At 40.5% G+C, this 27589-nt stretch overlaps 2 protein-coding genes across 14 annotated transcripts in view; both read right to left on the minus strand.

Annotated features, from left to right (window-relative positions):
- ube4a (ubiquitination factor E4A (UFD2 homolog, yeast)) overlaps positions 1-5743 on the minus strand; it is an 81135-nt gene extending 75392 nt beyond the window's left edge. The window contains exons 1-2 of one of the 4 annotated variants that reach the window (XM_059956891.1): positions 5455-5585; positions 1615-1763 (exon numbers count right to left, since the gene is read on the minus strand). The gene's annotated coding sequence lies outside the window, so the exon portion shown is untranslated. The other 3 variants (XM_059956892.1, XM_059956890.1, XM_059956893.1) reach the window with 3 other exon arrangements.
- Positions 5744-10282: 4539 nt separating this feature from the next.
- LOC132385123 (Na(+)/H(+) exchange regulatory cofactor NHE-RF3-like) overlaps positions 10283-27589 on the minus strand; it is a 62638-nt gene continuing 45331 nt past the window's right edge. For 5 of the 10 annotated variants that reach the window (XM_059956896.1, XM_059956898.1, XM_059956895.1 and 2 more), the window contains 5 exons: positions 26238-26442; positions 22698-22894; positions 19971-20207; positions 18827-19147; positions 15436-16692 (listed from right to left, as the gene is read on the minus strand). In XM_059956896.1, coding sequence (XP_059812879.1) covers positions 16540-16692; positions 18827-19147; positions 19971-20207; positions 22698-22894; positions 26238-26442 — 1113 coding nt within the window. In that variant the 3' untranslated portion in view covers positions 15436-16539. Of the gene's footprint in view, positions 13003-15435; positions 16715-18826; positions 19148-19970; positions 20208-22697; positions 22895-26237; positions 26443-27589 lie in introns of those variants that run through there. The other 5 variants (XM_059956901.1, XM_059956899.1, XM_059956903.1 and 2 more) reach the window with 5 other exon arrangements.

Raw genomic sequence — 27589 nt, forward strand, 5'->3', positions numbered from 1 at the left:
AAGAAACAGCAAGGTTGCCACCAGATGTGTCACAAGGTGCAGAGAGAAATAATAATATATATCGTACTGCCAGATTCTTTTCCCCAGGGAAGCAATGCCAAACACCAGAGGACATTCAAATGGTGAACTCAATATTTATACCATTGAGTCAAGTGGAATATGAGGTGCTGTTTATCCAGTTGCATTTAGCCTTATTGTGGATCAGGATAGACAGTCAATGCGAGAATGGGGAAGGGAATTAAAATGACATTTCCCTGTCCCCCAACTAACCCTTGCCCCCTCCAACCCCGATCCTAATGCAGGGTCTCAACACGTCCCTTTTGCCTCTACAGATACTGCTTGACCCACTGAGCTTTAAAATAATTTTTAAACCCAGTTTCATTTGGTTGGCATGACATGCCCTACTTTCCACAAACTTCAGAATAGATGCACTACAAAAATGCACATACCTTCAATCCCATTACCGTTGTTTAAAAAAAAGTTGAAGCAACCTGCTTTTAAAGGGATACCAAGATCAAAGTGCAATAATTCAATTAATACAGCAAAAAAACATGAAACGCTGGAAAATCTCAGCAGGTCAAGCAGTATCTGTGAAGGCAAAAGAATGGTGGGTTGGACTTTGCAGCAGGAGAAAAAATGGAAAATGCCAGAAAATAATCAGCAAGCATCATGGAAAGAGAAACAGTTGACATTTCGTGTTAGAGACCCTGCATTAGAATGGGAAAGAGAACACCCAAGTTAGTTTTAAATTGCAGAATAGTATAAAAGTAAGTCAGTGAAAGGGTGATGCCAAGTCAAATGAATTAACGGGATTTAGTGATTATACTTAATACATTGCACAAACTATCTGTGCATTTTGTTGCAGAAGCATGATTACAGTTACATGTCTTGCAGAAGTGGCCATTACTGTAAGTCAGAACAGTTGCAGAAAGTTAGGGAACTCAACACAGAGTTCAAGGGCTGCAACTTGGCCAGACAGAAGGTGAAGTGTTGTCCCTCAAACTTGCACTTGGCCTGAGGACAGGTAAAATTAAAGCAGCAAGCAACGGGAAACTCAAGTGTTACTCCTACAGATTGAATGCAGTGATTTCCCAATCTGTTTGCTTTCCCAGCTGGACAGGACAGGGAATAAGGGCAGGAGAATTATCTTTGCTGATCTGCCTGTTATTTATTCCTCAACCAAAACCAATAAAAGATTGGTCATTATCATATTGTTTGTGCAAATGATCAGGCAGCTGACTGCTGCTTTTCCTGTATCATAACTTTTCTGTTTTTAAAGCACTTTGGGGCATTCAAAGGTCATGAAAGACATTGTCATTTATTCTCTATATCCACTAAATTATAAGTGGAGTTGACATCACCTCATTTTAAAACAGTGCGTTATTCTATATTCTAATTATTCTCCTGGACAGTCGCAAGGCTGTGGGACCCAACGGCATCCTAGGGCGAATACTCAGGATGTGAGCTGCACAACTGGCAAGTGTGTTTACTGATATTTTAATCTCTCCCTCTCCCAGTGTAGAAAGCCCTCCTGCTTCAAATTATCCACCATTGTCCCTGTACAAAAAAGACCAAGGTTATTCATGCCTGAATAACTGGCACTGTCACACTCACCTCAATAAAAAGCAAATGCTTTGAGAGGCTGGTCAAGGATTACATCTGCAGCATGTTACCAGCCACACTGGACCCCCTACAATTCGCCTACCAACACAACCGATCAACAGACGACGCAAGTCACTGCTCCGTATACCGTCCTTCCACATCTGGAGAAGAAGGATGCTTATGTGAGAATGCTGTTCTTGGACTACAGTTTAGCATTCAACTGTTCCATCCGAGCTTGACAAGAAGCTCAGAGACCTTGGCCCTGACCCTGCCTTGCGCAGCTGGATCCTGGACTTACTGTCAGACCACCAGCAGGTTGTAAGAGTGGGCTCCCTCACCTCCACCCCTTGACTCTCAATACAGGAGCCCCTCAGGGCTGTGTACCAAGTCCCCTCCTTTACTCCCTGTCACCACACACAGGTCTAATCTGCTAATTAAATTTGCTGACAACACTACATGATTGGGCCTAATCTCAAACAATAATGAGGTGGCCTACAGGGAAGAAGTCATCTCTCTGACACAGTGGTGTCAAGAAAACAATCTCTAATGTCGCAAAAACAAAGGAGCTGGTTGTGGATTACAGGAGGAATGGAGATGGGCTAGCCCCTATTGACATCAATGGACCTGGGCTCGAGAGGGTAAATAGCTTTACGTTCCTCAGCATCCACATCACCGAGGACCTCACGTGGTCTGCATACACCAGCTGTGTAGTGAAAAAGGCACAACAGCACCTCCCTCAACCATCTGAGATGAAAAAGTTTGGTACAGGCCTCCAAATCCTAAGAACTTTCTACAAGGGACAACTGAGATCATCCTGACTGGCTGCATCACTGTCTGGTATGGGAACTGTACCTCCCTTAATTACAGGACTCTGCAGAGAGTGGTGCGGACAGCCCAGTGCATCTGTAGATCTGAACTTCTCATGATTCAGGACATTTACAAGGACAGGTGTGTAAAAAGGGCCTGTAGGATCATTGGGGACCGGAGTCACCCCAACCAACCACAATCTATTCCAGCGGCTACCATCCAGCATAAAAGCCAGGACCAACAGGCTCCGGGACAACTTCTTTCACCAGGCCATCAGACTGATGAACTCATACTGATTTGAGTGTGCTCTATATTACATTGACTGTTCTATTTGTTATAAATTATTATAAATTACTATGATTGCACATTTAGATGGAGACGTAAAGATTTTTACTCCTCATGTGTGTGAAGGATGTAAGAAATAAAGTCAATTCAATTGCAAGAAAGTGCAGATAACAATATCAGAGGGGTAAATACATCAATGGAATTGTTAGACAAAAATAATGTTTGTCTTTTTAACCATCCTAGTGACCATGTGACACACTAATGTATCGTTGATTAACCATGTTAATCAGTTCCTAACAAATATGTGACCGAAGTAAAGTCACAAAAGCTTTGGGAGTCACAGGAAAATTGATTTATAATTCTAAGATAATTTATCACAACAGAGTTGGGGTACAAAGACAGCCTCAGCAGTGAAGCCCATGTCACAAATAAACATAAAAAGTATTAAACAAAGGACACAACAGGCAATTATGTATCTTGAAACAAATCCACCATAATCACATTGAAAACCAATTTGCAGTAGTAACATGATAATGTCCAAATAAATTGTTAAAGTATGTTGGTTACAGATCCAGAAAATAATATTTACTATTTAGGGTACTAGGACAAACATAACCACCTCATCTTCAAAATAACAACATACAATTTTCAATGTCCATGTCTGGAAGTTGATGAAGTGTTGGTTAAAGTCTCATTTGAAGGCATGGTTATTTGGTATTTCACAAGAGTGTTAACCTTAACTTTGCTTTTAATTCACTAGAGTGACTCAAACCCATAAGCTTCTTACTCAAGAGGTGCAACCAACTAAAATCCAAAATAACGTTTCTCTCAACCATCCTACAATATTTCAAAATAATGACTTATTTCTAAGTGATCTAAAATACATCTACTCAATTTCTCAGTACTATTTCCATAGACGTTTAGAATTTGCTCCCTTTTAAATGTTGTCATTGTGATTTATTGTACTAGACAGGTAATGTTGTTGATCAGAAACTCTGACAACCTAAAATTTCCATGGAGAGCTTGCAATGTAAATAATCCACCTCAAAATCAACCAACCCTGAATGAAAAGCCAACAAACCAAGCAATTAAGCAAAATAATTAACTTACAAATAAAAATAACCTTTCAATTCTTAACATCAAGCAGAAATGCTGAAATGGGGATTCCAGAAATGAGGTAGGAGGAAAACTTAATACAGTGTGGTGAATATAACCATTAACATAAATCCAGATTAAAGTTCAACAAAACTGCTTTCATCTGCATGTCATAAATACAAGAGATTCTGCAGATGCTGGAAATCCAGAAAAACACATACAAAATGCTGGACGAGCTCAGCAGGTCAGGGAGCATCTAAGGAAATAAATAGTCAACACTTCAGGATGAGACCCTTCATCATGACTGGAAAGGAAGAGGAAAGACGCCAGAATATGAAGATAGGGGAGGGGAAGGAGTACAAGCTTGAAGTTGACAAACTCCACATCCATCCAACCAACCATTCTCCACAACTTCTGGCATTTTCAACAAGCCCCTACCACCAAACAAATCTTTATAGCTCACCTCCCTGCGAAAAACAGATTGCTCTCTCCGTGATTCCCTTGTCCAGTCAACCCTCCCGGCACTTATCCCTGCAAGTAGCAAAAGTGTTGTACATGTCAATTCACCTGCTCCCTTGCCTTCATTCAGGGCCCCAAACAATTCTTCCAGGTGAAGCAACACTTTACCTACAAATCTATTATGTCTGGTGCTCCCAATGTGGCCTCCTCTAAACTGGTGAGACCCGACATAGATTAGGGAACCACTTCATTAAGTGCCTTCACTCCATCCACAAAATTCAGGATTTCCCAGTGACCAAACATTCCCCATTCTATTCCAACATGTCGGCCCACGTCCTCCTCTTCTGCCACTCTCAGGGTGGAGCAGTAACACCTTATGTTCCAGCTAGGTAGCCTCCAACCTGATGGCATGAAAATCAATTTCTCCAACTTCAGATAGCTTACCCCCCCCCTTCCTCCTTCATTTCTCCACTCTGCCTGCCCCTACCCCTTACCTCTTCTCCTCACCTGCTTTACCACCTCCCTCTGGTTCCCCTCCTTCCCTTTCTCCTGTGATCCACCCTCCTCTCCTATGATTCCTTCTTCTCCAGCCCTTTACCTTTTCCACCTATCACCTCCTAGATTTTTTTAACTTTATCTCCCTCCCCCACCCACTTGGCTTCACCTTCTAGTTTGTCCTCCTTATTCTGGTGTTTCCCCCTTCCTTTGCAGTCATGATGAAGGGTCAAGACTAGAAACATCGACTGGTTATTCATTTCCATGGATGCTGCCTGACCTGCAGCGTTCCTCCAGCATTTTGTGTGTGTTACTCTAGATTTCCAGCATCCTCTCTCACACAGGGTTTGAGAGATTGTTGGAGAAACACCATCCCCAAAACTATTAGAACAATTAATTTGCAAAAAAAAACCTGTTTGTCAGCGTGCCACAGCAGATCAAGCCGAAAAAAAACAGGCCTCACAACAAACACCATTTAACATCCAGAAGCATAAAACAGGATCTGCACAAATATTGTTTTTAAAACATATTATTTACAGTTGTCGTTAAAAATTACAAGGGAGCAATTGTGGAGCCCAAAAAGATAGGAACGGAAACAGCCAACAAATAAAGGGCAAAGATAATTAAACTATACACCGAAAACAATTAATGCCAAACACCATTACCATTTTAAGACGAAGGCCCAAAAGATATGTAAATAAACGCAATCACCTGGATTTCTTTTCCGGTTTTACACCGTGGGGAGCCTTATGTTAAAAAGATGGGAGTTACTGCACTTTTGTTCATTTTGATCAAGGACTGATTGCAAAGCCTGCAGCCGCAGGGAAGTAACCCATTCTCGAGCAGCGCTTACCTGCTGTTCCTGGTGGTTGTAGCTTACGCTACGCTATCCAGCGAGGCCTCGGATCCGCGCATACGCCTGCGCACACGCCTTGCGTCTATCCACGCGCGCGCACTGTTCCCACGCTTGCGTACATGGTTCAACACCAACCGCGTGCACGAGACGCTCTTAACGTAGGCCGTTTCCGAGTATTAAAGCAGTGACTTGTGTTTCTGTAGCGCTCAGAACATCAGAAGGTGGTGCTGTTGGAGAAAACTTTGACAACTGCAGGAGGGGATGAGTGCAGTTGACCAAAAGGCTGACTGAAGAGCTAGGTTTTACAGGGAAACAGGAAGCTTGGCTGGCAGGTGGTGGAGTGATGGTAAACTGGATGACCACGGTAATGGCAATGAGGTCAGAACTGGGGTATTGCAAATAAATCAGATGGATAGGGAGATTATAGGGGTACAGAAACACTGGAGATGCATCACTGGAACTGCCTCCTCTAAATCCTCAATCGGCTGGCGAGATAAATGAAACTATGTCAGAATTCATCCAGCCCTTATGCAGGGATCAGCAGTGGAAAGGCTGAGCAGTTTTAAGTTCCTGGATGCCAACATCTCTGAAGATCTATCCTGGGCCCAACATATTCATGCAGTTTAAAAAAAAAGGCACAACAGCACCTTCCAACTCCTATTTCATTAGGATTTTGAGGAGATTTGGTATGTCACCAAAGACACTTGCAAATTTCTACAGATGTAACATGAAGAGCATTCTAACTGGCTGCATCACCTTCTGGTGTGGTGGGGCCACTGCACAGGGTTGGAAAATGCTGCAGAAAGTTGCAAGCTCAGTCATCTCCATAATGGGCACTAGCCTCCTCAACGTTGAGGACAGCTTCAAAAGGCAATGTCTCAAAAAGGTAGCATCCATCATTAAGGACCTTCACAGTCCATGACATACCCTCTTCTTATTGCTACCATCAACGGGGAGGTACAGGAGCCTGAAGATAACATTCTCAATATTTTAGGAGTTGCTTCTTCCCCACCGCCATCTTATTTCTGAATGGACATTACATTGAACCTATATACACTACCTCAATTTTTTGTTGCTCTCTTTTTGCACTAGTTATTTGATTTATAATCTTTCTTATAATTTCTTATTGTAATTTATGGTTTATTATCTATTGCAATGTATTTCATGACAAATGTCAGTGATATTAAACCTGATTCTGATTCCTTCCCAGATCAAATCGCTGTCAAATATTAAGTTGACTTCAATGGGTAGGTCATGCCATTTGCCTGTCTGACACTGTATTCACAAAACAACTCAACAAGAAATTGCAGCAAGAGATTACCAGGTGAATATTCAAGAAAGTTCTTAAGGCCTCCTTGCAAAAACTAACATTCACATCAGTATGGATAGTTCTGGTCTGAGATCTTCTAAGGAGAAGAGGTGTTCAAGATGGTTCTGAGAACCTCAAGATTCTTCATTAGGAGCAGACAGAAGCCCAGGAGAAGTTCACCAGTTCCCACATTAGCCATTTGCCAATCTTCTGCCCTACCTGTGGACAGTGCGCTGGTATGTATTGGCCTAATGAGTCATCTCAGGGTCCACAGAATAAACATGGAAGCACATTATCCCTGACCACAAGGAAATGCCAAAGGGAATTTGTTGGAGAAACTTCCTTTTATTGTTCTTGGATGCTATCCTTGAAAGTTTTGTATCTGTGAGAGAGTTAGCACATAAAAACAGTTACACGTGCATGATCATCAATCCATGACTATCAAAATCCATGCCGAGTCATCTTGGTCCACTTTGCCAATCTGTCACTCCCGTATACAATAAATACACAACATTAATATAAACCAGAGTCTTTTTACCAGGGTGGCAATAGCTAATATGAAAGAGCACAATTTTAAGGTGATTGGAGGAAAGTATAGGGGAGGGAGTCAAAGGTAGTGCTAAAAACAGTCCAAGGAACGCACTGCCTGGGGTGGTGGGAGAGGCAGATACAATAGAGACATTTAGGAGAATCTTAGATAGGCACATGGATGAAAGTAAAATGGAGGGCTATGTGGGAGGGAAGAATTAGATTTATAGGTAAAAAGGTTGACACAGTATTGTGGACTGAAAGGCCTGTACTGTTCACACATAACACACATTGACTTCTGAAAGTAAGGATCAAATCTACAGATGAATTACGCACAAAATAAGCAAAGAAAAGTGTGCATGAACTAAATATTGTAAAGTACAGAACAGATTAACCGGTGACACTTCGAATGCGATGCAGCAGGCCTGAGGGAAGAAACTGTTTCTCATCCTGACCGTTCTTGTTTTTATGCATCAGAGTCTCCTGCTTGACGGTAGAAAATCAAAGCGGATGTATGGGAAGTCGCGGATGCACTTTCTTTTGGAGGCACAGTATTTGCATGGACCTGGCTTCCCTATAGCTGGCCTGCGTCTCAATGTCTCTCCATGCAGAATTAGTGAACATGTCATAACTTTCTGCAAGTGTAGAATTGTGAAACCAAATTAATTTCAGTCCTAAAGGTCTGCCTAAGAAGAGTATTGGCAAAAGATAGCATGTGAATAAAAACAGGAAGGGGCAAAAGAAAAGTCTCTAGGAATAGTGTGGGAATAGAACGGGAAGCCATTTCTAGTTCTGTAGCTGCAACTAATCAAAGAGGAATGAAATGAGGCTGAAAAACAATTTCCAAGCAATTAGAGAAGCACATAAAGATGCAAAGCCATGATTAATTCTTAGTCATAGTGCTTTGTAAAAGAGAGCTAAAGTGTTTTAGAGAGCACTATCTGAAACTAAGGGTATCAACAAGTGAAGACACAACTGTAAAGTATAGAACAAAGCAAGCTTAAGTTGCATAATAGGTTGGAGTTGAAGGCATGAATAATCATTAAAACGGAAAAGCAAAGTCATGGAAGTGTTGGATCTCATTATAATTTATTTGAAGCATCAATACATCTCAGCAAAAAGACCAGCAATAGGCTAGTGAATTTGGGATTACTCTGAATTGTTTCTGGCTGTGTGCCTGTTTTTCATGCTTGACTGCAGTATGGCGGCATGCAGCATCAACCAGCATGCTCAGTGTCTTACACTGTCAGTAGTGCAATCGCTCTGGTCAAGTATGATGTTCTCCTAAGTGCTTGTTTATTGGTGGGTTCTCAGGTGGCTGTTGAGGCTGATCTGGGATCCACATAACTGGGATGGTAGGCTGGATTTTCTAAATGGAGCACACCTGTGTGTGACTCTGAATACCCTACAGTGGGTGAGTCTAGGACCAGAGGGCACAGCCTTAGAACAGAGATGAGGAGGAATTTCTTTAGCTGGAAGGTGATGAATCTGTGGAATTGTCACAGATGGCTGTGGAGGCCAAGTCATTGGGTATATTTCAGAAATAGAAAAGAGGGAAAAGCTTGTTAAGCTACAGGGAAGGTGGGAGAGGGAAAGGTGTCTGATGGAGCAAAATTGGGATGACTATGGTGAAAAGCTGCAAGCAAGGTCAACTGGCTAATGAATGAATCAAAATAATTAGAGAACGAGTACATAACAAAACAATGTAGAAATTGTGAAATATAGAGCAAAACGACATGATTAACAGATTAGGCTTTTTTTTCACCTATTTTCTTGTTTTCTCTCTTGCTGATCATGTTTTCCTGCTCCACGTTTTGCAACTCTAACATTCCTTTCTAGTTTTTTTTTGTCTATGTTCTCACTTTCTTCTCTCCTCCCAGGGCTGAAATGTCTAGCATGAGAGGGCACAGTTTTAAGGTGCTTGGAAGTAGGTACAGAGAAGATGTCAGCGGTAAGTTTTTTTTACGCAGAGAGTGGTGAGTGCATGGAATGCACTGCTGGCGAAGGTGGTGGATGTGGATATGATAGGGTCTTTTAAGAGACTCCTGGATAGATGCATAGAGCTTGGAAAAATAGGGCTATGGGTAACCCGAGGTAATTTTTAAGGTAAGGACATGTTCAGCACGACTTTGTGGGCCAAAGGGCCTGTATTGTGCTGTAGGTTTCTAACTGCTCACATTCATTCATTGACCAGATAACCTTGTTTACAACTTATCACATCATTACTCTATCAGAGACATAGCCCTCCTTCACCCTCTCTGTATCTTAATATGCTTCTTTCCTCTCCTTCCCAATTCAATCTGAAATGTTAGCTATTTCTCTTCCCACAGGTGTCACCTAGCCAGCAGAGTATTTCCTGTTTTTTAAATTACTTTAGGTTTCCAACATCTGATTTTTTTCTTAGTTTAAAAGTAAATGCAAAACTAAGATTGTGAAAGACACTACTGTTCAGCAGGTCCTTTACTCTTTATTTCCTTAATCAAATGACAGCCTTTTAACTATTCAACAGAGATCTGTGGAGTGAGCTCTTTGTGACAACCAAAAATGCCATTTCAAACAAGCATTAGGAAGGGTGGTCCAAAAATCTGTAAACACCAATGTGAGGAGATACTTTGAATGGACAAACATAGCATTCCTGATGGTGCTGCTGATGGCGGTACTGGATTCCTTTCCAGTCCTGATGAAGGGTCTCATCCTGAAACATCAACAGTTTATTCCCCTCCATAGATGCTGCCTGACCTGCTGAGTTCCACCAGCATTTTGAGTTTGTGGCACTAAACTATGAAAGCTTTCAAAAATAAATAGACCTAATGTAAATGAGTCAGTAAAAAGAACTCAGTCCAAGATGATTTTCAAAACTTTAAAACTTTATTGAAATATTACTTTTTTAAAATAACAATAGTTCTCAAGGTGATATCTTCAGAATCAATTGTCCTGTAATTAATTTTTTAGTGATTTTGGAGTGAACAAGGGTGCTATCTTGTGTGAGGCTTGGCGGTTATTCAGTGCCTCTTAAAATCCTATTCCAGTATGTTACGTTCACATGGGAATGATCTGTCATTGTTATTTTGTTGAAGGGCAAATTGGCGAGATGAATAAAGTTCCGCACAGTAAGGCCAGCTGTGGATTGTTCTTGAAAAGAACTAATGCAATGAGTAAAATGGCTTTTTTTCTGACTTCTAAGCCTCGCTAACAATAAAAACAACAATAGTCCAATGATTTATCACTGCCCTCTCCATCAGCTTGACACTAGTTAGTCAAATACTGGGCAGCACAATGTTATGATGTGTAACAAAGTTGATATATATACTTGAAATACAAGATACTTGTTTATGGATTATCTGATACTAAAATGAGCTTTCATATACCATTACATTGGCTCAAGATACACATTTCTTTACTTACTTATTGCTGATGTGACTGTTATCAGAAATACCAACAAACTGTAAGAAATGTGTCAGCAGAAATAGAATAACATCTCTTCACTCCTGATAGCAAGGAGCACCTACCTGCCTGACAAACTTAATATTCAAGTGCACAAACATTAAGAAACACTGACAGTTTTCTCTGATTGGATAATCCCTGTTTTAAGATTGTTTAATATTTGAAGCATGACAATTAAATGTCCTTTTAATAAAAGGAAGCATTTGAAATTTAGATGAGAAGTGCTTTCTTTCCTTCACCTGTAAAGCATCATCCAGTACTCTCCCCATCTAAGTACTCCAAAGGATTGATAAAGTGCAGTGCATTTCTTTGCACATGTTGTTTCGAACAGGAAAGACAAGGAAATAGCTGCTTGGAGTACTTTATTAAATCACAAAACTTCACCAAAATTATTTATTGTCTTGTGGTCTGGAACCCTGTTTTGGAACAAGAATAAAGAAAAATTAATTTTGCAAGCAGTTTGACAAGGGATAAAATTGAAGTATAGTGTACAGTGTAAAAGTATTTTCCCATTTTTCTGTGTATGGAGCATCTAGGGAGGGGAGCACATCTGGTGAAGGAGCTTGTCATGTCCATTCTGGGGCAGCTCACTCACCTTTGGTCCCCACTGGATACTGAGCTCTCACCTGTGGCTCCAAGTAGCTGTTTGCATGCAACAGTGGCCACACCCCGGTACACCGCTTTGACAGGCAGTCTAAAACAGTTGAAGGTAGCCAGAGCTTCATACCCCAGTGAGATAGGGACATTCCTGTCCCAGCATGCAAAGTCAGCTCTGGAGGTCTGGGCAGATTAGATCTACGTAAGATGCAACGGCCAGGAAGGCAGTACTGCTACGCTCTGTGGAGAGCGAAGAGCATGACAAGGCAGAGAAGGTGTCATGGTCATTCACTGCAAACAAGAAAGACCCCAGTTTGTGTTGCTTGTTTGTACCACTGGGCCCAGACTTCTGAAGTTGAGAGAGGGGAACTGCCCCAGTGCAATGGCATTTCCACTTTAAAAACTCTTCTGCACAGGTTTCCTGTCATCGCCAGACATGACGGACAACCACCGTATGTTATTCACAAAGTGCCAATATTTCACCAGGCTCTCCTCTCCTGAGTAATATGTTATTTTTTCCTTGCTTTTCCCCCAATTACATGTTGTTGTTGCTTCTTCTTAAAAACATGTCTGCCGTTTACCTTTGGAAGTGAGCTTCCCATTCTTGCCACTATTTGGCTAAAGGAGTTTTTCATGAACTCTCTTTCAGAACACTCTCCATCCACTGGTTCACCTTCCCCCACTTTTACCCTTCCCATCTCCCTTCCTTTATTCAATGGCCCACCTTCCTCTCCTGTCAAATTCCATCATCTTCAGTGCTTTGTCACTTCCAGCTTATTTATCGCCTTCCAGTTTCTGAAGATCTTCACTCCCGCCCCTTTCGTAAGTGCCAATCGACCCAAAAAGTCAACTGTCTATTTCCCTCCGTAGATGCTGCTTGCTTCTTTGCCTTTGCCATTGTGGTGAACTATGTGCCTGTCGGGACACGCCCCTGCTGACTGCTCCTGTGGCTCCTCCCACAGGCCCCTGTATAAAGGAGACCTGCGGCCTGAAGCTCGGCCTCAGTCTCCAAGACCTTGTATGATAGACACTCACTCCTGGTTCCTTCTTCCAGTCAATAAAAGCCGATATCTCGCCTACGTCTCAGTGTGAGTTATTGATGGTGCATCAGCCATCACATTTCTGAATGGTCCATGAACATGTGAACACTACCTCACTATTCTGCTCTCCTTTTGCACTGCATTACTTAATTGGTTTTTTATATTTTCTATTGTAACTTATAATACTTGTTTTATGTATTACATTGTGCTGTTGCTGCAAAGCAACTAATTTCACATCATATGTCAATGATAATAAAAACCTGTTTCTGATTCTGCTTCCTCCAGCTTTCTGTACGTTGCTCCCTTTCAGATTTTCTATTCATGCCTTATTTTAGATTAGGGTCTAATTTGTAATTTTTCTCGTAGCTTTGCTTTTTTATGCTTGCTTATATGCTTATATAATCACCTGTTTGTAGTTGTTTAGTGGATTTTCAGTAATTTTTAGCAGAGCTGGTTGCTTTTTTGTAGTTTCTTTGTCTGTAAGCCTGGGATAGCATACAGTGTCAGTACAGTTGAAGTGAGAAGTTTACATACACATTAGCCAAATACATTTAAACTCAGTTTTTCACAATTCCTGACATTTAATCCTAGAAAACATTCCCTGTCTTAGGTCAGTTAGGATCACCTCTTTATTTTAAGAACGTGAAATGTCAGAATAATAGCAGAGAGAATGATTTATTTCAGCTTTTATTTCTTTCATCACATTCCCAGTAGGTTAGAATTTTACATACACTTTGTTAGTATTTGGTAGCATTGCCTTTAAATTGTTTAACTTGGGTCAAACGTTTTGGGTAGCTTTCCACAAGCTTCTCACAATAAGTTGCTGGAATTTTGTTCCATTCCTCCAGACAGAACTGGTGTAACTGAGTCAGGTTTGTAGGCCTCCTTGCTCGCACATGCATCTTCAGGTCTGCCCACAAATATTCGATCGGATTGAGGTCAGGGCTTTGTGATGGCCACTCCAATACCTTGACCTTGTTGTCCTTAAGCAATTTTGCCACAACCTTGGAGGTATGCTTGGGTTCATTGTTCATTTGGAAGACCCATTTGCGACTGAGCTTTAAATTCCTGGCTGATATCTTGAGATGTTGCTTCAATATATCCACATAATTTTCCTTCCTCATTATGCCATCTATTTTGTGAAGTGCACCAGTCCCTCCTGCAGCAAAGCACCCCCACAACATGATGCTGCCACCCCCATGCTTCACGGTTGGGATGGTGTTCTTTGGCTTGCAAGCCTCACCCTTTTTCCTCCAAACATAACAATGGTCATTATGGCCAAACAATTCTATTTTTGTTTCATCAGCCCAGAGGACATTTCTCTAAAAAGTAAGATCTTTATCCTCAAGTGCACTTGCAAAGGGTAGTCTTGCTTTTTCATGGTGGTTTTGGAGCAGTGGCTTCTTCCTTGCTGAGCAGCCTTTCAGGTTATGTCAATATTGGACTTGTTTTACTGTGGATATAGATACTTGTCTACCTGTTTCCTTCAGCATCTTCACAAGGTCCTTTACTATTGTTCTGGGATTGATTTGCACTTTTCACACCAAAGTACGTTCATCTCTAGGAGACAGAATGCGTCTCCTTCCTGAGCGGTATGACGGCTGCCTGGTCCCATGGGGTTTATACTTGCGTATTATTGTTTGTACAGATGAACATGGTACCTTCAGGCGTTTGGAAATTGCTCCCAAGGATGAACCAGACTTGTGGAGTTCCACAATTTTTTTCCTGAGGTCTTGGCTGATTTTTTTTGATTTTGTTTGTAAACTTCTGACCCACTGGAATTATGATAAAGTCAATTAAAAGTGAAATAATCTGTAAACAATTGTTGGAAAAATTACTCATGTCATGCACAAAGTAGATGTCCTCAACGTCTTGCCAAAAATATAGTTTGCTAAAATGAGATCTGTGGAGTGGTTAAACAATGAGTTTTAATGACTTCAACCTAAGTGTATGTAAACTTCTGATTTCAACTGTAAATCACAAACTGTCCTTGTTGTCTCATAGGCTGTTCTTATCAAGGTGAGGGGAGGAGAAGGAGAAGAAGCTGGCAGGTGATAGGTGAGACCAGGTGAGGGGGAAGGAGTAACATCCATAAAGGTTTGGACAGGGTAACTATTGTTTCTCTTAGGATACCAGATTGGCTGTTGAGGTGAAATTCAGAACTGGCAGTTATAAAGTTTTGCCATTTTCTGCACCAGAGGGAGTCAGTCCTAAAGTCATGGTTAAGGGTAGGTGATAAATTTTTGAGTGCTGAAAAAATTACGAGATGCAGGTGCAGTGATAGAAAGTGGAGTTGATGAAGAATTCCAGTCACAATCTAATTGAGTAGGAGAGCTGTCTCAGTGATCTACAAAGCCAACACCTATTTCTACTTCTTAAGTTTATATGCATTAAAAACAAGGCTCATTGGATTACTTACAACTCTAACTTATCTTGCCAAAAGAAACAGTAAAATAACTTCCAATCCATTGCCTTCATTTGGGAGTAAAAGCCTTCAAAGAAAAATGCTTTGTTTCCACCTCTTACTTGCCTTATTAGGGTGCAGCATCTAAGAGCCTAATGTTACTACACTGGCAATAAGGATGGATTGTAGCAGCTGGAGGGAATAACAGAGCTATAATCAAATGTAAAGTGAATAGTGAACAAGTTAGCAGGGATAATAGCAGGTAGTGCATGTGACAGTCCTGTGGACAAGAAATAACCAATTACCTGAATGGAACAAGTGCATAAATATTTGAGCATAAATTATATTGTCAATGGTGCAGAACAGAACAACAAGGCATATGTTAAAAAAGGAAAGGCAATATTGTTGCTGGTAATGGATAGAGAGATAAATATGGTCCTGGTGAGTTTGTTAGCACCACAAACCACAAAAAAAGGTCTCTTATGAAGACATTGTAAAAAAACTTAAAAAGACATTTTAAGAGAGATTGAGAGATTTTTGAGAGTTACATTTGGCAGAGGCACTAAGGGACCAGAGGAAATGGTTGGTGAATATATGGTTGGGCTAAAGTCTCTGGCAAAAACTCTTCGCATTCATTTCGAGATTACTAGAACACAAAGGCAGAAATACACTGCAGAGGCATCATAAGGCATTGGTCAGAGTGCATTTGGAATATTGTGAGCACTTTTAGGCCCCGAATCTAGGTAAAGATATGCCCTAGAGAGGGTACTGAGGAAGTTCTGAAGAATGATCCCAGAAATGAAAGGCTTAATGTATAAGAGCATTTGGTGTCTTTGGCTCTGCACTTGATTATTCAAAAGGATGAGGAGAGTATCTCATTGAAACTTATCAGATCACTGAAAGACCTGGATAAGGAGGATGTGGAGAAGGTGTTTCCATTAGTGGGAGAGTCTAGGACAGGGGTGGGCAAACTTTTTGACTTGTGGGCCACAAAGGGTTCTAAAATTTGACAGGGGGGCCGGACCAGGAGCAGATGGACGGAGTGTTTTGGTAATACACCTCATAAGAGAAAATAAAATATCATGGGATATGTAGAAACCATGCACTTTAATTTCAATTGAAAATGAACAAATGCATTACAACAAAATATCTGTCTTTGAAGTCCCATGGTATTTACCTATTTATTGAAATGACTTTTAAAACACTGAAAATTAAATGAATAAAATACAGCTTTTTTTAATAGTAACAGTTATTATTTTAAAGCACTGAAAATTCTGTTATCCTTCAAGATATTATCATCATCACTCTCCTCCTGACTGTCTTTATTTCAAAAACAGTAGGAGATGCAGGTCTACTTGTCCTGCTCCTTCTTATTCAATTGTCCCCTGTGCCAAAGCTCAACAACGACCAGCACAAATACAGAACAGTGCAGCGCGCCAGTATGCGGAGTGCGTTATTTGATCTGGAGCGCATTTTTTATTTTGAGAACGTACGTGCACCTGCGCACTACTCATGTCCATCACTTAACAGAAATGACATGTAACATGTAAGGCTTATTGAAAAAAATATTTTCAAATGCATTTTTTACATAACACAATGAAGAAACTTATTTTTAATTTCAGTGGGAACAGTGTTGTTGGTCTCCCTTTTTAGCCAGCACATCAAAGTCTGGATTTAGTTTTGTTGTGGCAATTCTCAGGATGGATCTGAGGTGTTGGTCAGTTAACTTGGATCTGTGGCTGGCTTTGTTGATGGTCATGACGCTGAACGCCTGTTCACACAAATAGGTCGAGCTGAACAAAGAGTAAAGCGCAAATGTGGAGTAATACGCTGCACCTCAACAAAGGTCAATGTGTAGCGGTGTGCTACATGCAGCGCTAAAATTACGACACAGAGTCGTTAACTGCAGTCGAAGAAAAAAACTTTATTCGAAATCCCCAGCCTCACTTTTAAGCCTCCCTCAACCTGCCCCCCGTGGCGCAGAGGCTCCAAAGCTCTGTGCTCGCAAATCCCCGCAGGCTATCCCCCTTAGCCGGAATGCTGGCTAATTGTGAGCCGGTTCGGATGTGCCAGGAAATGGGTCACCACAAATGTATATAGAGTGCGTCATCTATTGGGAAAACGCCAGAATTGCGGGGAAAAAACATTAACAAGGTTTATTAATATAATAAGTTCTGCAGGCTGGATTAAAAAGCTTAACGGGCCGCTTAACGGGCTTGCCCATGCCTGGTCTAGGATCTGAGGACACAGCCTCAGAACAGAAGGACATCCCTTTAAAACTGAGATGGAAGAATTTTCTCAGACAGAAGATAGGGTATGTGTGGATTCTTTGTCACAGAATGCTGTGGAGACCAAGTCATTGGGTATATCTAAGGCAGAGTTTGATAGATAACACACACAAAATGTTGGAAGAACTTAGCAGGTCTATGGAAATGAATAAATGGTTGATGTTTCAGGCCAAGACCCTTCTTCAGGACTGATAGTTTCTTGACTGGTAAGGGCTAAAGGAGTATGGGGAGACAATTGGAGAATGGGGTTTAAAAAATTAGTCATGATGAAATGGCAGAACAGACTTAGTAGGCTGAATTGACTAACTCTGTGCTTGTATTTTATGGTCTTATGGTCTAAAAATGAAACCTACAATCACACAAACTTATGTATAATGACAAATGAGATAATTCAAACAAAGCTATTCAGGTGCATTTAATATTCAGAGAAGTGCAAAGAGGGATGTTGAGTGGAATTTATTGCACACATGAGGAAAATGGTACAGAAGATATACCTTATTGATTAGGGAAGTGATTAAAAGCGTGCGTTTCGATGCAATACTTTTTAATCTGTTGTAAGTCAGAATGTGTATTGAGACTCATCCACTTCTTAATAAGCAACAGAACCAAAGAGACTCAGATGCTGTGGTATTAATGTCCATTTTGTAAGGTTTACAACCCATCATATTTTACTTTGTGGGGAAAAGAATACAGATTCCTATCACCATTTCCCTTCATTTGTGATTTCCTTTCAGTCATCTGGCTTTTATTTTGATATGACCCACACTCAACATTCTTCCTCTCTGCCATCAGATTTCTGAGCAGTCCATGAACTCATGAACACTACTGCCCTATTCCTCGTGCATGATTTATTTATTTATTTATTGCGATTTATAATAATTTTTATGTCTTGCACTGTACTGTTGCCACAAACAATAAATTTCATGACATATGACAGTGATAATAAACCTGATTCTGATTCGGAATTCCCACAGAAAACTATTTCTCCCTAATTACCCTGATGAATTCTTTCTAAACCCTTGAGTAATTTTGGTGAATCTGCACGACAACTCTCTTGGGTCATTGCCTTAATTTCTTGATAAAATGAAACAGTTGATTCTTCACTTAATACTGAGACTAATTATCCCTTCTCAAGTAATGAAACTGCTATACTCTTGGGTGGATTTTGCAGTAAACAAAGTTATCTCCTTCCCCTTCTTGTGGGCATAAAATATCCAACAGTACTATTTTGAGAATGAGTAGGAAAGTTCCAAAATCAATTGTGGTGCCATCGTAGTGTCACAGTTAGTGCAATGCTATTACAGCTTGGGATGTTGGAGTTCAGAGTTGAATCCTGGTGTCCGCTGTAAGGAGTTTGTACACCCTCTCTGTGGAATGCTTGGCTTTCCTCTGGATGCTCCAGTTTCCTCCCACAGTCCAAAGGTGTACCGGTCAGTAGGTTAATTGGTCATTGTAAATTGTCCCATGATTAGGTTAGTGTTAAATAGGGAATTACTGGCGGCGCTGCTCAAAGGGCTGGAAGGGCCTATTCCACACTGTATCTCTAAATAACCAAATAAATATTCTGATTACCCACTGAAACAGATTATTTGATATAAATGATCTTGCTGGAGTTACCTTATTAACAGGATGACCACTGCTATTTCTTCGGCTTGTATTCTTGGTGTCAAAGCTGGAGAAAATACCTTTATCTGGATTCCTGGTTGTTTTCATTTCATTGTCTTCACTGTCTGGCTCTTTGCTAATTGCTATGTTGTTATCCTTGCAGTGCCAATATTCATCTTTATTCATGACGAGAAGAGTCACTTGGTCCTCATTTTCTTTTATTCTCAGAAGAACATCCTCGTAATCGACTTTCTCTATATTCTTTCCATTTACCTCAATCACTATATCACCAGTCCTGATTCCTGCTTTGTATCCCACTTCGTCAGGTATAACCTAAAATGATTTTTACATTGGAAATTCAACACAGCAAGAACCTGTCTTTACAAGCTGCCTTATATATATAGCCCACCACTGGAACATTATTTTTAAAAAAGTCAAAGAAAAAACTGCAAATGCTGGAAATCTGAAATACTTACACTGCTAAAAAAAACTCATCGGATCAGGCAGCATCTATTGAAGGAAAAACAGTTAAGGTTTCAGGTTGAAACTGAGACCTGAGAAAGTCGGAAAGTTTAGAAAGCAGAGAAGGTGGAGAGATCATTAAGTGGAACAAAGGGAATATCTGTTGGAGAAATATTTGACAGTCTCATATAACCAGATTTTAAGACAAGCAACCAAAATTTTAGTCAGAGGTAGAATCAGAGAAGTTGGATGGAGAAATAGAGGTAATGGAAAAGAGCAATCTAGAGCTTTTGCAATCTAGGTGTAGGTGGAACTGGAGCCAATAGGAGACAGGAAAGATCAAGGTAATGGGTAAACAACACTTTGTGAGAGTTAGGATATATACAGCATGTTTTAGAAATTATGCTAGTATCTCCTTCATTCTGAGGTAAAAATCCTTGGCATTTCCATATAACAATGCTGTGAAAGCCCTTTCACGATAGAGACCACAGCAGTCCTAGAAAAGGCTCACCTCCATCGGGCCAATCGGGGTAGTGCAACAAATGCTAGTTTTTCCCATATTTTTAAAAAAGTGTGTGAAACAGAATGCTTCAGAATAAATAACAATTGTTCCTACAATTGTGCCTTTATAAACTCAAGACTCTCAGATGATTTTTACCAGTAAAGTTATGATTTCTCAGTCCTCTGAACCAACCTGTTGGATGTATGCTCCTGGTTCATCAGTGATACTGTAGAGTTGAAAGCCATATCCTTTGGAACCTTTCACCAAATGGCAAAGCCTTGGTTTGGGAACAGACTCTCTTTCTCCTGCCACCTGGGATGGAGAAGGACTCGCTCGCTGAAGTGGTAGATGTTCCTTGCTTTGATCTTCTGTTGTCTGCTTCGGGTTCACTTGTTCTTCATCATCGCAAATCAAAGGAGACAAACCCAGCTGCATAGGACAAAGATGCAACTTAATTATTCATCAAGAAAACAAACTGCTGGAGGAACTCAGCAGGTCAGGTAGCAGAGGGATGGTTGATGTTTTAGGTCAAGACCCAGTGGCAGGACTGAGAGCAAGAGGGGAGATAGCCAGTATAAAGAGGTGAGAGGGAGGGGTGAGCAGGAGTTTGCAGGTTATAGGCAAAACCAGGTGAGGAGGGAGATGATGAACAAGTGGAGTCAGGTGGGGAAAGGGGATGGACTATGTTGGGAGACAACAGAAGGTGATAAGCAGAAACAGATAAGGAGAGAAAAATTAAGGGCAAATGGAGCCAAATAGGGTGAGGAGATGATGGGGGTAGTGACTGAGATGGAAGGTGATAAATGAACACACAAGAGTCTGCAGATGCTGTAACCTAATGTAAGGAGATTGTTAAGTGGATCCCGTTAATGGAAGGATGATTGGCAGATATAACCATTGGGGAGGGCTTAAAAGAACCTGTATGTTAAGTATGTGAGTGACAGGCAGATGGAGCCAAGTAAAGGAAGGGACTGAAAATGGGTAACAGAGGTAGCACTAGGGGTGCCATCAGGAAAAGAGCCTGAGTGGAGAGAGACAAGAATACAAGGTATGCAGGTTACTGAAATTTGAAAATTCAATGTTCCTAATATTGGGTTGTAGACTAACTACCCAGCTGAAATATCAGGTGTTGTTTTTCTAATTTGCATTTGAACTCACCATGTTATTGGAAAAGGACAAAGGCAGATGTGGGAATGGGACAAAGAATTGAAATGGCATGCTCACTTCAATAATGCTCTTGACATTTGCTATTGTGAGTCGTGCGCTCTTTGAAAAGCATAAAAAAAATTTAATCTCAAATTGCCAACTCGGGTGCTACAGTAGTGTTGTAGTTAGTGCAATGCTATTACAGCTCAGGGTATTTTAGTTCGGAGTTCAATTATTAAAAATGTCAAAGGAAAAGCCATTTTCTCCCACAGTCCAAAGATGTACTGGTTAGTAGATTAATTACTCATTGTAAATTGTCCTGTGATTAGACTAGGTGGTTGCTGGGTGGTGCAGCTTCCTGGGCCAGAAGAACCTGTTGCACGCTGTATCTCTAAATAAAATTAAAGATAATAATGGGGTATATATATTTGTGAAGGTTTCTGCTAAAGCTCAGGGATGGCACTCTCACCTCTGAATATGAAGGTGATTCAAGCACATAATCTAGTTTTAAAATCTCACTGGAGTACTGTGGAAAAGCTGCAGTGCCAGGCAACAGCTTTCAACTGAGCCAGACAAAGAGTTGTCTGGTCTCTCAGGTGGGTAGAATTATTTTGAAAAAAAGGTCTACATTTCCCTGACCGATTTTTGTCCTTTGACCACCATCACAAGACAGGCTATCTGGTCTCCATCGTGTGCTATTTGTGGGAGCTTGCTGTGCACTTTTGTTGCAATGCATTCTTCAGGACAAGTGACACTATGTCATAGATTGTAAAGTATTTCAGACATTCTGAGGTGGTGAAAGGGGCTATCTGAAAGCCAAATATTTCATTTCTTTAGTCACTGCTTCAAGGAATTTGGAGTTTTCTACAAAGGGCCGTGGATGCTTGGATGTTAAATGTATTCAAAGGGAAGATGAACAGAGGAATCAAAGGAGAGTGGTTGGGTAGGAACATGGACAAGGCACAGAAACTTATTCTTTGGTATAAAGTTCCTGAATCAAGTCCAACCTGACTGTGAGGTTGCTATGCAGCTTCTGCAGGGAGAGGACGAGTGGGGGTCTGGGAAATTGCAAGCATGAAAGAGTTCAGTGGATGAGAAAAAGAAGGGATGTTTGGGTGAGAGGGAGAGGGAGGGAAGAGGAGATGCTGGCAGGAATAGGAACAGTGAAACTTGGGATGTGGGAGAAAGGGAGAAGAAATATACATTTACACAATGTTCCACCATCATTATATTGAGCATGTTGATGAACTAGTTGCTGTTGGTCTTTCCTTTTCCTCTTGTGGAGAACAGAATTTTTGAAGTTCAATAAAAGTTTCTCTGTGTATCAATTCTAACATTCAAGAAGAGATCCATTTTCACATCCTTGGAGCTGCACTTCATGCAATACTTCTCCCTGGGATGCCTTTACATGATTTGCTTCAATTACATTTCTTGGAAGCAAGTTGCACATTTTAACTAGTCTCTGGTTACAGATATTTCCCTTTAACTCATCTGTCCTAGTTTTCTACTTGTCTGCAGGTGGAAAGATCTTTTTTAATGTTTCTGTATTCTAAAGGAAACCATTTTAGAAGGTATTGTGGACATCCATGGCTGGGCTGAAAATGTTATCAGAATAAACCTCAACTTGGTTGGTCTTTCCCATCTGCCAAGAGGAGAAGTACTTATTCTATCATGGTTCAACGTGTTCTTTTTCTACACAGGAGGATAAAACAAATTATAGTGTTACCCTTCTGAGAATGAAAATCTTTACATAATAAAACAGGAAAGACTCACAGATGTGAAGTACTTGTCTCCTTCAGAGCTGATGACAACAAAGGTAGCCTGATTTCCACCCTGTCTGACTTTCTTCACTACAGCACTGTGTTCTAGCCCTTCAATATTCTCTCCATTAACACTTAGCAAACGGTCTCCTTCCTGCATCCCACACTTCTCGGCTGGGCTTCCAGCATCCACTTCTGACAAATACTGACCTGAAAGAAAAGTCAATTTATACATGGTTACTGTAATGAAATGTTCTGTTGATGTTTAGTAGGATATTGTTATCTTATTATCAATGTGATTTCAAGTCTATTGTATTCACAACTTACTTATTACTATGTTATTTTTTTTGTGTATATATGAAAATCAATAAAAAGATTGAAAAAGAAAAAAAAGAAAAGAAAGAAATGAAACAGAAGCCTTCCATAAATTGGCTTTTACTGGTTTCAAAAAAAAACCCACAACCCAAAAATTACTCATGGTTCAGAATATAGGAACTGCGAGTTAAGGAAGTGACTACAATCTGACATCCTTTATATATCCAGAAGAAGATGGCCAGGAAGCCTGGAGATGGGGTGCCAGACCATGATCGACTCCATTTCTCACTGATCTCACTGATTAAAGTGCCGAGGAAGATTGAAATCATTGAGGCAGGTGTGGTGGGCGCACGAGTGTTTAGTGCCATCTACCAGCCTCTCGCTTGCTGTTGCCGGGGGGAGTTGTCTGTGTGTGATGGTCTCTACCTCCCTGTCGCTCACTGCTGCCAAGGGAAGGTCCTTGCGTTGAGTGATCTCTCTCCCTCGATGCTGTCAGAGGATGGAGCAAGGTTTAATCGACATGGTTTGTGGATCAGACTCTAATTCACATATGATGGGTTTCAAATTTTTCTGTTTGCTCCTATTTTTGTTACTAGTTTTGACTATTTTGAATTGGGGTGGCCTGCAAATAACGAACACTGAGCTGAACTGAATTAGACTGTTTGTGGTAATTTTTTTTTGATTCTTTCTACTTCTAATATTTATATCTGTGCACTTGGAACGTTACTGTGACGCTGTTATTTCCTTTGCGATCAATAAAGTGTCTATCTATATGCCTTTTGATTCTGTGGTTTTATATTCTGTGCATTTGCGCATTTTTTGTTGCTGTTTGCGCGATTTTTTTTGCGCATGTAGCGGGGGGGGGGGAGGTTGTTGATGGTTTTTTTCTTTGAATGGGTTCCATGATTCTTCTTTGTTTCGTGGCTGTCTGTGGGAAGACAAATCTCAGGGTTGTATACTGCTTACATACTTTGATATTAAATGTACTCTGAATCTTTGTTATCTGTGTGATAACGCAATTAAGTTTGAAGTTCAAATAAATTTATTATCAAAGTACATATCTATATGTTACCATATACCACCTTGAGATTAACTTTGTTGCAAATGTTTACAGAAAAAATGCAATGGAATTTTATGAAAAGCTATACATAAATAGGCAAAGACTGAAAAACTTGGCAAATAAAAATAATACTAATGAGTGAAAATGAGTGGAACTAATCCTTGAAAGTGAGTCTGTAGTTCACAGAGTCAATTCAGAGTAGTGGTGAATAAATCTAAGTCGATGATTATTGAGAAATCATTGCAATCAGTCCCTTCTATTCACTGCAATATACCTAAGGTTTTAGAATCACTGAGCAGGGATGATGCTCATTATTAGATGGCTAATAGAACATAGAACAATACAGCACAATACGGGCCCTTTGGCCCACAATGTTGTGCCGACTCTTAAACCCTGCCCCCCATATAATCCTCCACCTTAAATTCCTCCATATACCTGTCTCTTAAATTTCATTGGTGTATCTGCCTCCACCACTGACTCAGGCAGTTCATTCCACACACCAACTACTCTCTGAGTGAAAAACCTTCCTCTAATATCCCCCTTGAACTTCCCTCCCCTTACCTTAAAGCCATCTCCTCTTGTACTGAGCAGTGGTGCCCTTGGGAAGAGGTGCTGGCTGTCCACTCCATCTATCCCTCTTAATATCTTGTATACCTCTATCATGTCTCCTCTCATCCTCCTTCTCTCCAGAGAGTAAAGCCCTAGCTCCCTTAATTTCTAATAAACTACAAACTATAATTATGGTTATCAAACAGAATGGCCACTGAAAATTGATGTTGCAGAAAGTTCTTAAGGAACTTGTGGTTGCAGTTGAACTCACAGGGTTCTCAGTTGTCAGTTAAAAAACCCATAGTATACTAACCTTATCTTTATTCTACATAAAATCAAGGTTAAAATTACAAAATTAAATAAGCTCAATTTTCTTTTATTCTTAAATTTCAAGCCTTCTCAGATATGTTGATATGATATAACCTTGCTCCTTATCTGCCCCATACTGGACCTCCCCGAGTACGTTTCATGCAATGATGTCTCCTTCTTTGGAATTGAGGATAACTTATTTCCGTTCCCGAGGAAGCTGATGTAGGAGCTGTTGGCTCTTGCAGAGATGGGGCAGATAGTAACTAATGGGGTGAACTGGTAGGTAGTTCATGATGGGATGTGCTCTTTCTGATGTCTTTGCAGGGCACCTAGATGTACTGAAATTCTCAAAACCATCCCAAATGCTTCTGCAGAGATTCTCAGGGGTCAGCCATGACATTGCATGTCTTAAAGCGAGCACACCTTTAATTCCACCACAGAGGGTCTCAGCCTGGTTGCGAAAGGAGGAGGGTTGGGCAGAGGCGAGCAACCCCTTCCTATAAAATCCGTTTTAGAAACACCAACGGAAGCTTCAAAAACCTCATCCATGGGAGAGGAAGGATCTTAGAAGGTGGGCTATACCTGGTGACAACTTGAAAGACAACTTGAAAGACTGGCCCTGGACAGAGGATTCTGGCGAACTTCTCTTGGCAGCCGATGCCCCAGTAGGGCTGATGGGCTTAAGAAGAAGAGCACAGCTTTGAACTTTTCCTCTTTCCACTTAATAATCTCCTCCCATGACCAAAACATGAGAACAACATGGACTGCTGATGTAACCAGAACTTTAAAACTGCAGATATTGGCCTGGGAGAAGATGCTGATGTTAGATTTCTTAGCTTTGAAATTTTCTTCATCTTCAGAGATCACCTGGGCCAACTCTCTTTTGCTATACATTTTTGACTGACTACATCAGCTAAGCCATTTTAATTTCTTCAGCTGCTGAATTTTTGTGAGTGCAGAAGCTTTTTCTTGGAAGATGATCAGTTTAGATCAATACTCCTTCAGTTGTTACATTCAATATTTTGATGTACATGTGATTGATACAGGGGTTCAACTTGAAATGTCGACAATTCTGTTCTTCCCACAAATGCTGCTCAATCTGCTAAGTTCTTCTAGCAGATCATTTGTATCTGCAGAAAATATACTGATTCCTCAATTAAAAATTTAGTGAATGAGTGAATGCAAATAGGGTTGAAACAAAATAGTTGGGGGGTTGGGCTGTGCAAAAATACAAAAGAGAAACTTAGTAAATTCATGCTAATCTAATAGTGGGGCTCTGCCCAATGAACTTCTTGTCTCCACTAACAATCAGTCACTTACCAAGTGTCCCTGAAGCTGTTTTCTCAGTTTTCAGTAGGAATCCGTAGCCACAACTCCCTTTCACTAAGTAAAGTTTCCTTGTCCTGAATGGCAAGTGCTTCAAGCAGGCCATGGCTGGAATGATCTTGATGCCTTTTTCTCTATAGTAAGCATCCGTCTTCTGATCAGCCACGAGGAATGTCACTGAGTCTCCACTGTCTTTAATCTGTTAACAAATGCAGTGATTGACTACCTGGCAGGACAACCTGCTACATTAGACATTTTATAGTAGTTGCTTATTGTGACTCAGCTGGGACGAGTTTGAATCTAATTGCCGAAAATGTACAGGACTGGATGTAATGTCTGCCTTTGAATGGCTGGGATGTGAAATAAGCAATAGATCAGATCATGTTAGACTTGCTGCGCATAGGATTTGCTGAAGGTAAATCACAACATATCTTGTGCTCAAAGATTTATTCTGAAAGACATTAATACCTCTATGAGTTTAAGCTTAAACACATACAGATGTACTCTTGAGCACCAAGATGAACAACAGAAGATGACACATACTAATATTACTCTGGCAATGACACAAGAGATGGTGAATGTAATTTTCTCCACAAACCTATAACTGAAAACAAACATTGCAAACCTTTTGTACAGTGGCAAAGTGGTTAGTGTAATCCTGTTACACTGCCAGCAACACAAATCAAGGTTCAATTCCCATTGCAACCTGTAAGGAGTTTGTATGTTCCCCCACTTCCACATGAGTTTCTTCTGGTTTCCTCCCACATTCCAAAGACATGTGGTTAGGATTAGTGAGTTGTGGGCATGCTATGTTAGCGCCGGAACCATGGCAATATTTGTGGGCTGCCCAGCACAATCCTCGCTGATTTGATTTGACACTAACGATGCATTTCACTGTTTGTTTCAAAGTATGTGACAAATAAAGCCGATTTTTAATCTTTAAATGTGTTCTTGTGTTCCTGGAGGACACTGTTCCTGGATACTTAACCAAACCTAAATGGAACAATTGCCAAAGAACATGGACCAGGCACTTCAATGTCAATAGAAACCACAGTCTGATTAGACATTACAGTGAAACAAGGATCAAGCTGAATGGGCTGAGATTAGAGGAACATAAAATAACATGACTTTTTTAGTCAATTGCTTATTTGAATATGGTATTCATTTAATTAAGTGATCTGGTCTATGCAAAGTACCATATGGTCTAGTCAGAATCAGATCAGAAGCCACAGAGTTTATAACATTTGCCTTGGTTTTACATAACATGGTTCAGATTAAGCTTCTACAGGTGTAACAATATGACGATACTTAATATAGACTTATGACACTATGCTGGTTTCAAAGAG

Source organism: Hypanus sabinus, chromosome X2, assembly GCF_030144855.1.
Source record: "Hypanus sabinus isolate sHypSab1 chromosome X2, sHypSab1.hap1, whole genome shotgun sequence".
NCBI lineage: Eukaryota > Metazoa > Chordata > Chondrichthyes > Myliobatiformes > Dasyatidae > Hypanus > Hypanus sabinus.